This window comes from Arachis hypogaea, chromosome 9 (genome assembly GCF_003086295.3).
Source record: "Arachis hypogaea cultivar Tifrunner chromosome 9, arahy.Tifrunner.gnm2.J5K5, whole genome shotgun sequence".
Taxonomy (NCBI): domain Eukaryota; kingdom Viridiplantae; phylum Streptophyta; class Magnoliopsida; order Fabales; family Fabaceae; genus Arachis; species Arachis hypogaea.
Window position 1 is genome coordinate 6,540,636 of NC_092044.1, and position 14,263 is coordinate 6,554,898.

A 14,263-nucleotide genomic window follows, 5' to 3' on the forward strand; every position below is an offset into this window, starting at 1 on the left:
TCCCACCCAAACCCACCCATACATAGCCGAACATCACCCTTCCCCCACTCCTATATAAACCCTCCTTCACTCCTTCATTTTCACACAAACACCACTTCTCCCCCTTTTGGCCGAACACAAAGCCATTCCCTTCTTCCTCATTTCTTCTTCTTCTACTCTCTTCTTTCTTCTTTTGCTCGAGGACGAGCAAACATTTTAAGTTTGGTGTGGTAAAAGCATTGCTTTTTGTTTTTCCATAACCATTTATGGCATCCAAGGCCGGAGAAACCTCTAGAAAGAGGAAAGGGAAGGCAAAAGCTTCTACCTCCGAGTCATGGGAGATGGAGAGATTCATCTCAAGGGTGCATCAAGACCACTTCTATGAAGTTGTGGCCTTGAAGAAGGTGATCCCCGAGGTCCCTTTTTCACTCAAAAAGGGTGAATATCCGGAGATCCGACATGAGATCCGAAGAAGAGGTTGGGAAGTCCTTACCAACCCCATTCAACAAGTCGGAATCTTGATGGTTCAAGAGTTCTATGCCAATGCATGGATCACCAAGAACCATGACCAAAGTATGAACCCGGATCCAAAGAATTATCTTACTATGGTTCGGGGGAAATACTTGGATTTTAGTCCGGAAAGTGTAAGGTTGGCATTCAATTTGCCCATGATGCAAGGAGATGAACATCCTTACACTAGAAGGGTCAACTTTGATCAAAGGTTGGACCAAGTCCTCACAGTCATATGTGAAGAGGGCGCCCAATGGAAGAGAGATTCAAGAAGGAAGCCGGTTCAATTGAGAAGGCATGACCTCAAGCCCGTGGCTAGAGGATGGTTGGAGTTTATTCAACGCTCAATCATTCCCACTAGCAACTGGTCCGAAGTTACCATAGACCGGGCTATCATGATTCATAGCATCATGATTGGAGAAGGAATAGAAGTTCATGAGGTTATAGCTCAAGAGCTTTATAAGGTGGCGGACAAGTCCTCCACCTTGGCAAGGTTAGCCTTCCCTCATCTCATTTGTCACCTCTGTTATTCAGTTGGAGTTGACATAGAGGGAGACACCCCTATTGATGAGGACAAGCCCATCACTAAGAAGAGGATGGAGCACACAAGAGACCCCACTCATCATGAGATCCCTGAGATACCTCAAGGGATGCACTTTCCTCCACAAAACTATTGGGAGCAACTAAACACCTCCCTAGGAGAATTGAGTTCCAACATGGGACAACTAAGGGTGGAGCATCAAGAACACTCCATCATCCTCCATGAAATTAGAGAAGATCAAAGAATCATGAGAGAGGAGCAACAAAGACAAGGAAGAGACATTGAGGAGCTCAAACACTCCATAGGATCTTCAAGAGGAAGAACAAGCCGCCATCACTAAGGTGGACCCGTTCTTTAATCTCCTTGTTCTTTATTTTCTGTTTTTCGAAAATTATGCTTATGATGTATATGTTTGTGTCTTGTGATCATTAGTGTCTTAGTGTCTATGCCTTAAAGTTATGAATGTCCTATGAATCCATCACCTCTCTTAAATAAAAATGTTCTTAATTGAAAAAGAGAGGAATTGCATGAATTTTGAATTTTATAACAGTTTAATTATTTTGATGTGGTGGCAATATTTTTGTTCTCTGAATGTATGCTTAAACAGTGCATATGTCTTTTGAATTTGTGGTTCATGAATGTTGGCTCTTGAAAGAATGATGAAAAAGGAGACATGTTACTGAGGATCTGAAAAATCAATAAAATGATTCTTGAAGCAAGAAAAAGTAGTGATTCAAAAAAAAAATTCGAAAAAAAAGAGAAGAAAAGAAAAGAAAAAGAGAAAGAAAAAGAAAGAAATAAAGTTGTGATCCAAGGCAAAAAGAGTGTGCTTAAGAACCCTGAACACCTCTAATTGGGGACTTTAGCAAAGCTGAGTCAAAATCTGAAAAGGTTCACCCAATTATGTGTCTGTGGCATGTATGTATCCGGTGGTAATACTGGAAGACAGAGTGCTTTGGGTCACAGCCAAGACTCAATAAGTAGCTGTGTTTAAGAATCATCATACTTAACTAGGAGAATCAATAACACTATCTGGATTCTGAGTTCCTAAAGAAGCCAACCATTCTGAATTTCAAAGGATAGAGTGAGATGCCAAAACTGTTCAGAGGCAAAAAGCTAAAAGCCCCGCTCATCTAATTAATACTGATCTTCATAGATGTTTTTGGAATTCATTGCATATTCTCTTCTTTTTATCTTAATTGATTTTCAGTTGCTTGAGGACAAGCAACAATTTAAGTTTGGTGTTGTGATGAGCGGATAATTTGTACGCTTTTTGGCATTATTTTTAGTATGATCTAGTTAGTTTTTAGTATATTTTTATTAGTTTTTAGTTAAAATTTACTTTTCTGGACTTTACTATGAGTTTGTGTGTTTTTCTGTGATTTCATGTATTTTCTGGCTGAAATTGAGGGACCTGAGCAAAAATCTGATTCAGAGACTAAAAAGGACTGCAGATGCTGTTGGATTCTGACCTCCCTGCACTCGAAGTGGATTTTCTGGAGCTACAGAAGCCCAATTGGCGCGCTCTCAATGACGTTGGAAAGTAGACATCCTGGGCTTTTCAGCAATATATGATAGTCCATACTTTGCCCAAGATTTGATGGCCCAAACCGGCGCTCAAAGTCACCCTCAGAATTCCCAGCGTTAAACGCCGGAATTGGCACCAAAATGGGAGTTAAACGCCCAAACTGGCACCAAAGCTGGCGTTTAACTCCAAGAAGAGTCTCTACACGAAAATGCTTCAATGCTCAGCCCAAGCACACACCAAGTGGGCCCGGAAGTGGATTTTTATGTCATTTACTCATTTCTGTACACCTTAGATTACTAGTTTTCTATATATAGGACCTTTTACTATTGTATGATCATCTTTGGATTATTTTTAGATCCTTTGATCATCTTGGGATCTTCGGACATCTAGTTCTTAGATCATTGGGAGGCTGGCCTCACGGCCATGCCTAGACCTTGTTCTTATGTATTTTCAACGGTGGAGTTTCTACACACCATAGATTAAGGTGTGGAGCTCTGCTGTACCTCGAGTATTAATGCAATTACTATTGTTCTTCTATTCAATTCCGCTTGTTCTTGTTCTAAGATATCACTTGTTCTTCAACTTGATGAATGTGATGATCCGTGACACTCATCATCATTCTCACCTATGAACGTGTGACTGACAACCACCTCCGTTCTACCTTCGATTGGGTGAATATCTCTTGGATTCCTGATACACGATGCATGGTTGATCGCCTGACAACCGAGTGCTCGCCTGACAACCGAGCCAGCCATTCCGTGAGATCAGAGTCTTCGTGGTATAGGCTAGAACTGATGGCGGCATTCAAGAGAATCCGGAAGGTCTAACCTTGTCTGTGGTATTCTGAGTAGGATTCAATGATTGAATGACTGTGACGTGCTTCAAACTCCTGAGGGCGGGGCGTTAGTGACAGACGCAAAAGAATCACTGGATTCTATTCCGGCCTGATCGAGAACCGACAGATGGATAGCCGTGCCGTGACAGGGTGCGTTGAACATTTCCACTGAGAGGATGGGAGGTAGCCACTGACAACGGTGAAACCCTTGCATAAGCTTGCCATGGAAAGGAGGAAGAAGGATTGGATGAAGACAGTAGGAAAGCAGAGAGACGGAAGGGAAGGCATCTTCATACGCTTATCTGAAATTCCTACCAATGAATTACATAAGTATCTCTATCTTTATCTTTATGTTTTATGCGTTTATCACCATACCCATTTGAGTTTGCCTGACTAAGATTTACAAGGTGACCATAGCTTGCTTCATACCAACAATCTCTGTGGGATCGACCCTTACTCGCGTAAGGTTTATTACTTGGACGACCCAGTACACTTGCTGGTTAGTTGTGCGAAGTTGTGTTTATGCCATGGTATTGAACACCAAGTTCTTGGTTTCATCACCGGGGATTATTTGATTTGTGAAAAGTATTGATCACAATTTCGTGCACCACTCTCCTAGCTGTGGCAAGTGCAAAATCTCACCAAGTACCTAGAGCATCTTCTCAACCTTTACCAAAGACAAAGGTGTTTGGTGTGAGGAGAAGTGGGCGGCTGAAGTTAGGAGTGATGAAGCAAAAAGGGGCACCTAGTCTACATATAGACCTAAGTGATGACTGAAGTCTCTTTATATTTATAGTTAGGGTTGTTGGAGTTGCTGTTAAATAGTATATTTTGTGATGAATTGTGTCTATGTGGCCACTATTTATTATGTGGATAGGACCACTATTTTGATATTTTGTAATCCAATTGGACCACTTTTAATTGTTCCACTTCTTGGATCTTTATTTTGGATTAACTCTATGTGGCATATTATATGACCACTTATGTTATGATATTTTGTGTAAGTATGGTTTCAGGAACACTTAATGAAAATATATGTAGCATATTTTCTGGCCACTTCTTGCTGCAAGTTGTTGTCACTTGTGAAAATTTAAATATTCACATTGATAAAGTTGCTTCCCAACTATCATTTGTTATACACAAAAAATACATCAAAGTGCAAAATTCATTCAAACTAAACATAATTAACTTTAATTGGATTGAAGCCATACAATCTCTTATATTAAAACTTCATAGCACAAATAACTCTAAACTCTTGCAAACCACATTCCAATTATTAAGACTAGCAAAAACATAAATAGTATATATTGCATTTTACATTGAATTTTCATATTGTCATCCAACCTCCCAACTTGTTCTTCGAGAATATTCAACTCATCACATAATCTACCCACACAAGCATCTATTTCTTTGGCTTCAACTATTAATCTCTCTATCTCCACGTTTAGCCTCTCTATCTTTCTTTCTTGTGCATCCAATTTCAACATTTCAGCTTCCAACTTAGCAGAATTTTGTGTTCCAACAACTCCAACAGCAGCAGCAGCAGACACGTTACTTCTTGCACCAACTTCATCAACCCACTCAAAAAATTTGCATCTTTTGTTAGGGCAAGAAATAAATCTTCTATTAGGATTCTTTGTTGTTCCTGAAATTTGAAGACTCAGAGTGTCACCACAAAAACAGTGAACCCGCCTTTTCTTTTCCTTTGGCCATCCTTTCTTTGCACCGTCATCAACCTCAATCCAATCAAAATCATCAATCCACTCAAAAAAGTTGCATTTTGGTATCTTTTCACAAGTAACATATCTCCTATCATGGTTAGAAACGGCTGAGGAATGATGGACGGTTACTACCTCTCCACAGAAACGCAGGTGTCTTCTTTCCTTCGAGTACGACCTCCTAGAAACACAGCTTCCCGAAGAGAGAATGAATGAGGTTCCTTGACTATGAGCCATAAATTTAGAGAATATGAAAACTGAAAATAGAAAAGGGAGAAGAAGAGAAACCTCAAAACTGCAACAAGAGTGTTTATAGGGAGAAGACAGGGGTAAATAAGTCATTTCACAGTTCACTAACATTTTTTTAACGTCAAATGTTAACAGGGACTTAATTGAAAAAAAAATAAGGTACAGGAACCCAATTAAAAAAAAAAGTATAGGGACCTAATTAAAAATTTGGTAAAACTATAAGAACTTACAGAGTAATTAAACCTACATCAAAATTAAATTTTTCTCTGCCTTTAACCATGCCTTGGGAACGTAAATCCATTAGTTATTAAAAAAAAAAGAAATATATTTATTCATTTATAAATTATAATTTTATTGAGTCAAAAAAAAAGTCACCAAAAAATTATAATTATATTGAATTATTGATTTAAAATAAGGTTAACACTTAAAAATAATAGGTTAGATGCTAATTAGTTTAGTATTTATTTTAGGGTCAATATTTTTATTTAAGTAAAGTTTATATATATATTTAAGTTAGTATTTATAATTAGAGTAATATTTAAATTTAAATTGGAAATAGATTTGTAAATATGTTTAACAAAAGTAGTATATCTATGTGGATTAATTTATTTTATTTTTAAATTACTACTTAGTATTTAAAATAAAATATATTGTAGTATTTTTAACTTCTTGAGATTACTATTAGAATTGCCAAATTAGTAGATGAAATTAGTAGATGGAACAACTAATTTGTTTAACTATATTTATATTTGTTTAGTATTTCTTTTATTTTAGATTAACAATTATTTTTTTGACAGAAACAATCATTATTTTATATGAACACTGAGATACCAATTAACTATATCTTTATAGAAATATAGGATAGTCACATATTCGTTGGAAAATAATATAATTCAACTTGATTCACATTTATAATCAATTTTCATAAATAATATAATCAAATTAAATTATACTTATAATTAAAATATGAATAAATATAATAATGTAATTTGAAAAAAATACGTAATAATATTTTAAAGTATTTAGATTTATGTTAATATTTTGTGTAGACGCATGGTACATATATTATTGAACTGATTGGCAAATCTCAGTCATTATTCATTTGAGGATTTTAACTACTCACATGAATTCTCTTTTATTTTGTTAATTAAAAAATAATTTAAATATATAATCTCAGTCATTATTGCTGTTATTGTTTTTGTTAAGTAGCATTGGTTAGCCAAATTCTTTTGTATTGAAGAACAAGTCAATAACACCTGTGCCTGCTCCTAACCTCAAAACCATGTCTTCTTCTTCTTCTTCTTCTTCTTCTCCATTCTTCATATCCACCGAGACCTTATGCTCCATCCTCACCCACAAAACCCTCATAGATCATTTCCAATCAAATCTCCCCAAAGCTTCAACCTTTCTCCAAACTCCAATCCGCCACCACTATTCTGTTTCCCCTTCTTCCTCTCTCCTCTTGATGCCATCTTGGTCCTCTTCTCCTTCTTATCTCCCTTACATTGGTGTCAAGCTTGTTACACACTTCCCTCAAAACTCTGCACTCAACTTGCCTGGTGTTCAGGGAAGCTATGTCCTCTTCAGTTCCACCAATGGCCAAACCCTAGCTTCCATGGACTCTACTGAACTCACCCTTTACAGAACCTCTTGTGTCTCTGGCTTGGCTTCCAAGTATTTGGCTAGAGATGACAGTGAGGTTCTTGTCATGGTTGGTGCTGGTGCCATGGCACCCCAATTTGATCAGGGCTCATCTTTCAGCCAGGCCCAGTTTGAGGAGAGTCTTGATTTGGAATAGGACAGTTGAAAAGGCAAGAACTTTGGCACAGAAATTGAGAGAAAGTGGGGAATTTGAAGGGTTGAGAATTGAGGGTTGTGAGGATTTGGACGAGGTTGTTGGATTTGGCGATATTGTGAGCTGTGCCACTAATTCCGAGGCACCCCTTGTGAAGGGTGAAAAGTTGAAGCTTGGTGCTCATTTGGATTTGGTGGGTTCATTCAAGCCTTCAATGATGGAATGTGATGATGAGGCAATTAGGAGGGGGACTGTGTTTGTGGATAATGAAGCTGCTTTGGTAGAAGCAGGGGAGCTTGTAGGTGCTTTTGAGAGAGGAGTGATTGGAAAAGATGAGGTTGGAGGGGATTTGTTGCAACTTATTAGAGGAGATAAAATTGGGAGAACCAGTTTGGAGCATATTACTGTGTTTAAGTCTGTTGGTTCTGCTGTTGTAGATATGCTTGCAGCACAATTGGTGTATGAGACTTATATCAGGGGCTAGGTATAATATTGAGTGTAGTTAAAGCCAAATAATTCAATAAGATATGTACAAGAGATTTATGTGCTTACTAAACTTTTATTCTCGCACCGACTGATAATAGTTTCATATCTCAACAAGTTCAAGTTTCAAAAATCTAGTCTGTATGTTGGTACTTTTGATTTGAACTCTAAGTCTTGGCATGATTATACATAGACATCATGCATGTAATCAATTTATATGATTAGATTATGAATGTTTTCTAGATAATTAATAAGAAAAATGTATCATGAGTCTGAGATGGTTCAATAGTTAGACAAAATGAGGATTGCAACAGAACAAGTTAATCTAAAGTTATAATATAATTTAATTAAGTTATTATTATCACCTGCTCATGTCTAATGCTTCTTTTATACTTGTATTTGTGGGCAATACAGACTGATTACAAATAAATGTGAGCGAAAATGAAAAAATTGAGATCAGAAAAGAATCAGCACAGGAAAGCAATTACTTTCAATTATAATTTAATGCAACAAAAGCTGGTGGGCACATACATGCCTACTTTTCCTTTTTCTTTTACCTCTATGAACTATCATTGGCGAATGGCATACAACACTAGTGATACAAAATTAAAAGGAATGTGATATTTTGAAGGTTTTAGTTTTAGCATTCATTTTGATGTGTCTGAGTCAATTTTTGTGGCTTCTGGTAACTTCCTGGAAATAGTATATCATTGAGTTGTCTCTCAGCACTGTACTCTGAAGTAGCCTGCACAAAAAATTTAATAACTATGAAGGGGAATACAGATATGTAGCCTTCATTTTAATCAATTTAATAGCGTGCAATAAAGCTAACTAATCACTTAAACCATAACAGTTTCCAAATTACTTAACCAAGGGTGCACTGGATCAAGCAATCTTTAGATGATTTTCTTGCTTAGCGTTATTGATGTTTAGATGTACAGTGGTTGGCATGAAGCATGATTAATATCCATTTATAACGACATATTAAAGAAATTGAAATTTGTTTCGAAAAAAAAAAAGATAAAAATAAAAATTGATGTACCCTTTTCTTAAATGCAAATCTCAACGTTTGAACTTGCGTGCCTGAACAAACCCTTACGTCAAACCCAAGTGAGTCTACACAGATAAGTTGTGCCTCCTGTTATAAGTTGCAAGCAAATGTGATTAATTAATAGAAATAACCTATTAACACTATACATACTATACCTATTACATATGTTGTGCTGGAACAGAAGATTCTACTAATGGAGAATTTCACTTAAACCACATTAACAATATATATTTAGTAGTTTTAATAGAGTTTTGGATTATATCAACTCAATTTTTTGGTTTAATGTAATGAGAGAACTGCAAATATCATGACTCACCCAACTAATTTCTCTAAAATGTATAACAACCAGTTATCTATGCATAGAAATAACTCTAAGTAATTTTTCCAACAGTTCATGTAATACCTCCACTTGAATAGCCTTGCATCTCCAACACAGAGATTTGAGGGCTTGTTCAGTCTTTTCTCCGCAAGCTTGCAGACGCGATATGATTTTGGAAGCTGCGTGTGCTATGGCATCAGGTTGAGCTTTCATGTAATCTTCTACTTCAAGAACAGTCTGCCACAATTATGAGCAAATCTTCCGTTAGTGCTTAAACAAACATTTCTAAGTAAAAAACTAGTACACAGGTTGAAAGTGTTAAAACTTACTGGAACCCCGTGTGCTGTAAATAGTTGGATCTTAGTCATCTCCAGTTTGTAAAACGCAGTCTCGTTAATTGGAATATCTTCATTGTCATTCTTCTCCATCTGTGCTGCATCCTGTTTAGGTGGTTCTAAATTGTGCACATGGTCACTGACCACATCGTTTTCTCCTTTACTTTTGATCCGTTCGCTCATGTCAGTATTACTGGTCTGAGTGGCAGATAGATGCTTCTGTATCATAGAATGTTCTTCAATAAAGGCGGGTCTTATAAGTCCTTGGATAGCTAGGCAAGCTGGAGGTTGCTCCATCCAATCAATTGGATCATCTGAAGCAATCTAATCCCAAAACATAAATGATTTAATTAGTGCCAACAACCCTAGGTATATTTGCAATTCAAAAGATTCTGCATATAATTGCCTAGAAGCCACATCACACTTGTTTCACTTTGTTGTCTTAAAGATATCATCAATAAACTCCATTAACATATCCTAACATTAATATTTACCTCGGCCAACGTTTTGGCAAAATGCATTGGATGTGAAAAACGCATAGTTTCCAGTTTTGCCCAGTCTGCAAGCGTCTCCTCATCAGAATCATCCTGTTCATCATCATCTGAATGAACAGATACCCATCCCTGTAAACATGATAATAGAATATAATGCATAATGTTTCCGTCTGTAAAGTTTACAGCTCAGAAATGAATACAGTCCTCAGATTATATTGAAAAGAAACAAATGAATTATACCGCATCATAATCATCATCGTCTTCATCTTCGTCTTCATCCTCATCCTCATCTTCATCCTCTTCATCATAGTCATCAACATCTTCATCACCTATTTCTTCAATCCCAAAGTTAATTTCTGAAGGATTTGATAAGTCCATCTCAGATATCATTTCCATGGTATCCACACCAACAATGACTTGCTACAATACAGTGTACAGACAGACAAGCCAAAACTGACTGTTATTACATTGGACGAGATGCAAGATTTGCAAACCACCACTGGAAACATGAGATTAGAAAGAAAAAAGATGATTGAAGTCATTACATAGAAGAGATGCAAGCTTTGCATAGAACAACTGGAATCATGAGATTAGAAAGAGATGATTGAAGATAAACTATGAATCCAGTTTCCAAATCTACAAAAGACATGAGAACTATTGATGTCTAATGGCAAGAAGAGTATAGACATTCTGAATAAATTATGAAATAGAAAGCTGAACTGTCCCAAAAAAGCATATTATAGACAAGGCTTGGTGTTCTGTGCCTCTAGAGTACATTGACAACAGTACAAACAAAATAGTGACAACATAAAATGATTGCTCAAGCCAAATATCCAATAGCAAATCTGAATGTTCCCACTTCCTATTAGATGACATGACAAGATATGAAGAGTGCACATACATAACACTAACTATTATGAAGAAGGCCAACCGGCATGAGTATATGCAAAAAGAAATGTTAGGACAATATATGATTATAGAATGTTATAGATATGGCCATACCACATAGTTTTCTTCTGAAGTAAGGGATTTCAAAATATCTTCACCAGTTTTCATTTGAAAGTATATATCTGCAATGCACATGAAACTTAATTTGATAGATGAAACTTCGTACACACAAGAAAATTTATTCATTTGATAAATATTTTCACTCACTTCCACGTTCATCAGTCAAATATGGCACATCTGGCCAAACAACATTTTCATGGTCTTCACCATTGATCAGAACCGAGAACACAAGTGTTGCTTTGCTGTTGACCTGAAAAAGATATACCACATTCATCATTGGTGATGCATTGGTGGTTAACAGGATGAGAATGAAAAACTACTGAGTAGCTGCTTGATAAAGGTCTTGCCACAATTTCAGCATTTAAGTACATGAGTTGAGCTTAGGATTGATTATATTATACTACATTAAGATACAAGATCTAAGGTACATAGTTTATTAAGGTTTGCTTCCGAGTACAGATGATCGACTTTTTTCAAAGATGAATATTAATTAGACGGAGTATCTGCTGATTGAATGAGAAGATAATGAAGTTAGTCATCTAACTTCAATGAATTTATTAAAGAAACTTCGTGAACTTTACATGGTATTTTGATCGATGTACCATTTGTCTATATCACTAAATTCCCTTTAAAAAAAATATCTTATTTTGTATTTTTCTTTCTTCTTATGTGGAAAGGGGTTATTTCATTGATCGGCAACATGAATACTAATTAATAGTTTTCTTTTATGAAATTAATACCTCAATAATTGTTCTACTTGTTTCTGCTGATGTAGGCCTAGCATCTCCACTATTCTCTGGCTGTGCAAATTCCTCAAATGGATGGTATGATGACTTCACGTTTTTCTTTATAGGATCTGGAGCTGAGCCTAGATACTCCGTTGATGCACGAATACTATTCTTTACAGGTACAAGTTTGTTCCTTCTTGTGAAGCGAATGCCACTGCACTTCTGACATTTTTCCCTGTGCATTTATTTTCATCTATTATATATTTCCTAATTTAGCATCTACTACAGTCATTTAGGCAAGCTAAGCTCCATCAAGAAATTTCAATGAATGATTACAGATTAAAAATACACATTCTAGAAACGTATTTCAGGTTAGGGAGAAAAAAGAGGGTTTTGAAATTATGCCGCTTTTAAGAAGTGTACAAATCTAGAGTTTAATTCTCAAATCTCACAGGTCTCTCTTTCATTCAGCTCTATTGGCTGTGGCAAGAATCAAAATCCTAACTAGTTAGTCACATTTAGGGTAGGCTTTGATACCATTTCCATGGTCAACTCTCCTAAAATGGATCAAGCCGTTTGATGGCAGCTTTACAATAGACCCTAAAAAATACCATAGGGCACCATCTAATCCATTTGAAAATCTGTGCATGATTTTATTTCCCAATTCATGCATTTAAGTCCATACCACTTGTTTGTCATAGGGCCTTATGCCTCTGCTACGTTAAACCAAAGAAACCAATAAATATGCTACATAAGACTCATGGATTTGCATTGAATTAGGCATTGGAGCATAGTATTATGAGTTATGAACCCTAATGTTCCTCACTATTGCCATGGTATGAATGTATGATAGAGAGAGAATAGCATAATAACAAAAAAAACAAAATGCTGTATTCATTCTCTTCCAACAAACATTGACACTCTCAATCTCTCATTTCAAGAAAAAAGTGAGAAGAATGATAATTCACAATTCACAAGTCAGAATGTATGATTAATATACCAGAGCATATGATGAGCACAGTTGGAGTTGTAAGGATGGAGCTTGCATGAAGCTGCAATATGGACAACCCTCTTATCTGCAACAGCAATGCACCATTAGTCTTCTATTATTCAACCAACATTTTCAGTGAACCATTATTGTTTCTGTTTGTGGCAAACGGCAAACCACACAAATGCTGTTTTTCTTCTTAACATTGAAAACAAGAGAAGAAAAGTATATAAAAATCTCCTTGAGGAATTTCAACAAACAGTAAGAGGGTGGTTTAGAAAGTACCGAGGATGGCGGGGAAGCAGGCGGCCACGGTGGTCTCAAGAAACATCGTCGTTAGTGCAGTTTCAAGTTTTGCTCTCTGATAGAAGAAAAGTACTACCTACCTATGGAAAAAGAACAACAACATCATCATCATCATTTTGAAGATGAGGTTCTCTTTTTTGTGATTGGCTTCTTCCTTCTTGCTTCGGTATTTTGTATTTTGATCAGCTACGGCACCTACATAGTTATTTCTGTACACCGGCACATCTCGCGTACTCTCATTGGCTGCCTATTGAATCCTGGTTAAGTAAAACGATGTCGTTTCGTACCAGCAGACCAGCAGAGTACACTCAGTAACAGGTTCTGACTGGTTTACTGCTATAACTTAGTATATGTTTGGCGCTATTAAATAAAAAAAATTAATAAAATAAATTTTTTATTTTTTAGTGTATTTAATAATTTTTTAATAATAAAAATATAAATATTAAAAAAATAAAAAATATTTTTTATAAAATAAATAAATAAATAATATTTTTATATAATTTTATCTAAATATTAATTAATAAATAAAAAAATTTTTATAAAATATTTAAACATAAAATTAATTTTATTTTTTTATAAATATTTTAAAAAATAATAATTTAATTTTTTTTAAATTCACCTAAAAGGTAAAAGGTAAAAGAAAAAAGAAAACTAGAAAAGGATTGAAGAAAGGAAAAGGAAGTGTGGAAGAAAAAAAAAAGAAAAAAGAAAACTGGAGAAGGGGGTGGGGTTTTTTTTTTTTAATAAATACAAAATAATATCGTGTTTAGTGTTTTGATGAACGGAAAATGTCTTAGGGACTAGTATGAGTTTCAGAGTATAAGTTTGGGGATAAAATTGAGTAATTAATTTCAAAGATCACTTTAAAATTCGAGTGCAATTTCAGAAATCACTTTGAACTTTCTTCATTCTCATTTTCAAATGTATTGTTTTTTCATTTTCACCCTGAATTTTCTGAGGCCTAGTACTGCTAAGAACAATTTTTCACTATTTTTTTTGTCAATACAACACAGAACACCTACATACCTAACTCATACACCTATTGATACTTTCTTTTCATTAAGAGAGATTCGAACTCATGTGACACTCTTAGGATACAAATGTATTTTTTCTATTGGGACAAGTCTAGCTACATCTTTTCACTACCTTAGTAGCAATAAAATTAGTAGAAGTGTTTGGATTAATTAAAACTATAACTCTTTGACCCATCATCTCATCTTGCACTTTAACGGTCTTATGTGTAGTTAGGCTGCAAAAAGTGTAGGATGAAAGCTGGACTTCTAATGATTCGGGTTCAATTCCCTGCTCCATAAAGCCTAAAGCTTCATTTTCAAGTTCTTCCTCCTCTTCCTGTCTCATTAAAATAATTTGAAAATTTTTCATTTGAGAAATATAG

General features: G+C 35.6%; 1 protein-coding gene and 1 pseudogene across 1 annotated transcript; one reads left to right on the top strand and one right to left on the bottom strand.

The window, feature by feature from the left end:
- Positions 1-6,555: 6,555 nt before the first annotated feature.
- On the top strand, positions 6,556-7,771 carry LOC112710149 (protein SAR DEFICIENT 4-like; annotated as a pseudogene).
- Positions 7,772-8,102: 331 nt separating this feature from the next.
- On the bottom strand, positions 8,103-13,042 carry LOC112710148 (uncharacterized protein At3g49140). Its single transcript, XM_025762263.3, has 11 exons — positions 12,847-13,042; positions 12,574-12,649; positions 11,586-11,808; positions 10,993-11,095; positions 10,840-10,907; positions 10,078-10,257; positions 9,838-9,966; positions 9,338-9,667; positions 9,093-9,245; positions 8,681-8,776; positions 8,103-8,383 (listed from the first exon to the last, which is right to left on the bottom strand). Exons 1-11 carry the CDS (start codon positions 12,890-12,892, stop codon positions 8,279-8,281), a joined length of 1,509 nt encoding a protein of 502 aa, XP_025618048.1. The 5' UTR covers positions 12,893-13,042; the 3' UTR covers positions 8,103-8,278.
- Positions 13,043-14,263: the final 1,221 nt, after the last annotated feature.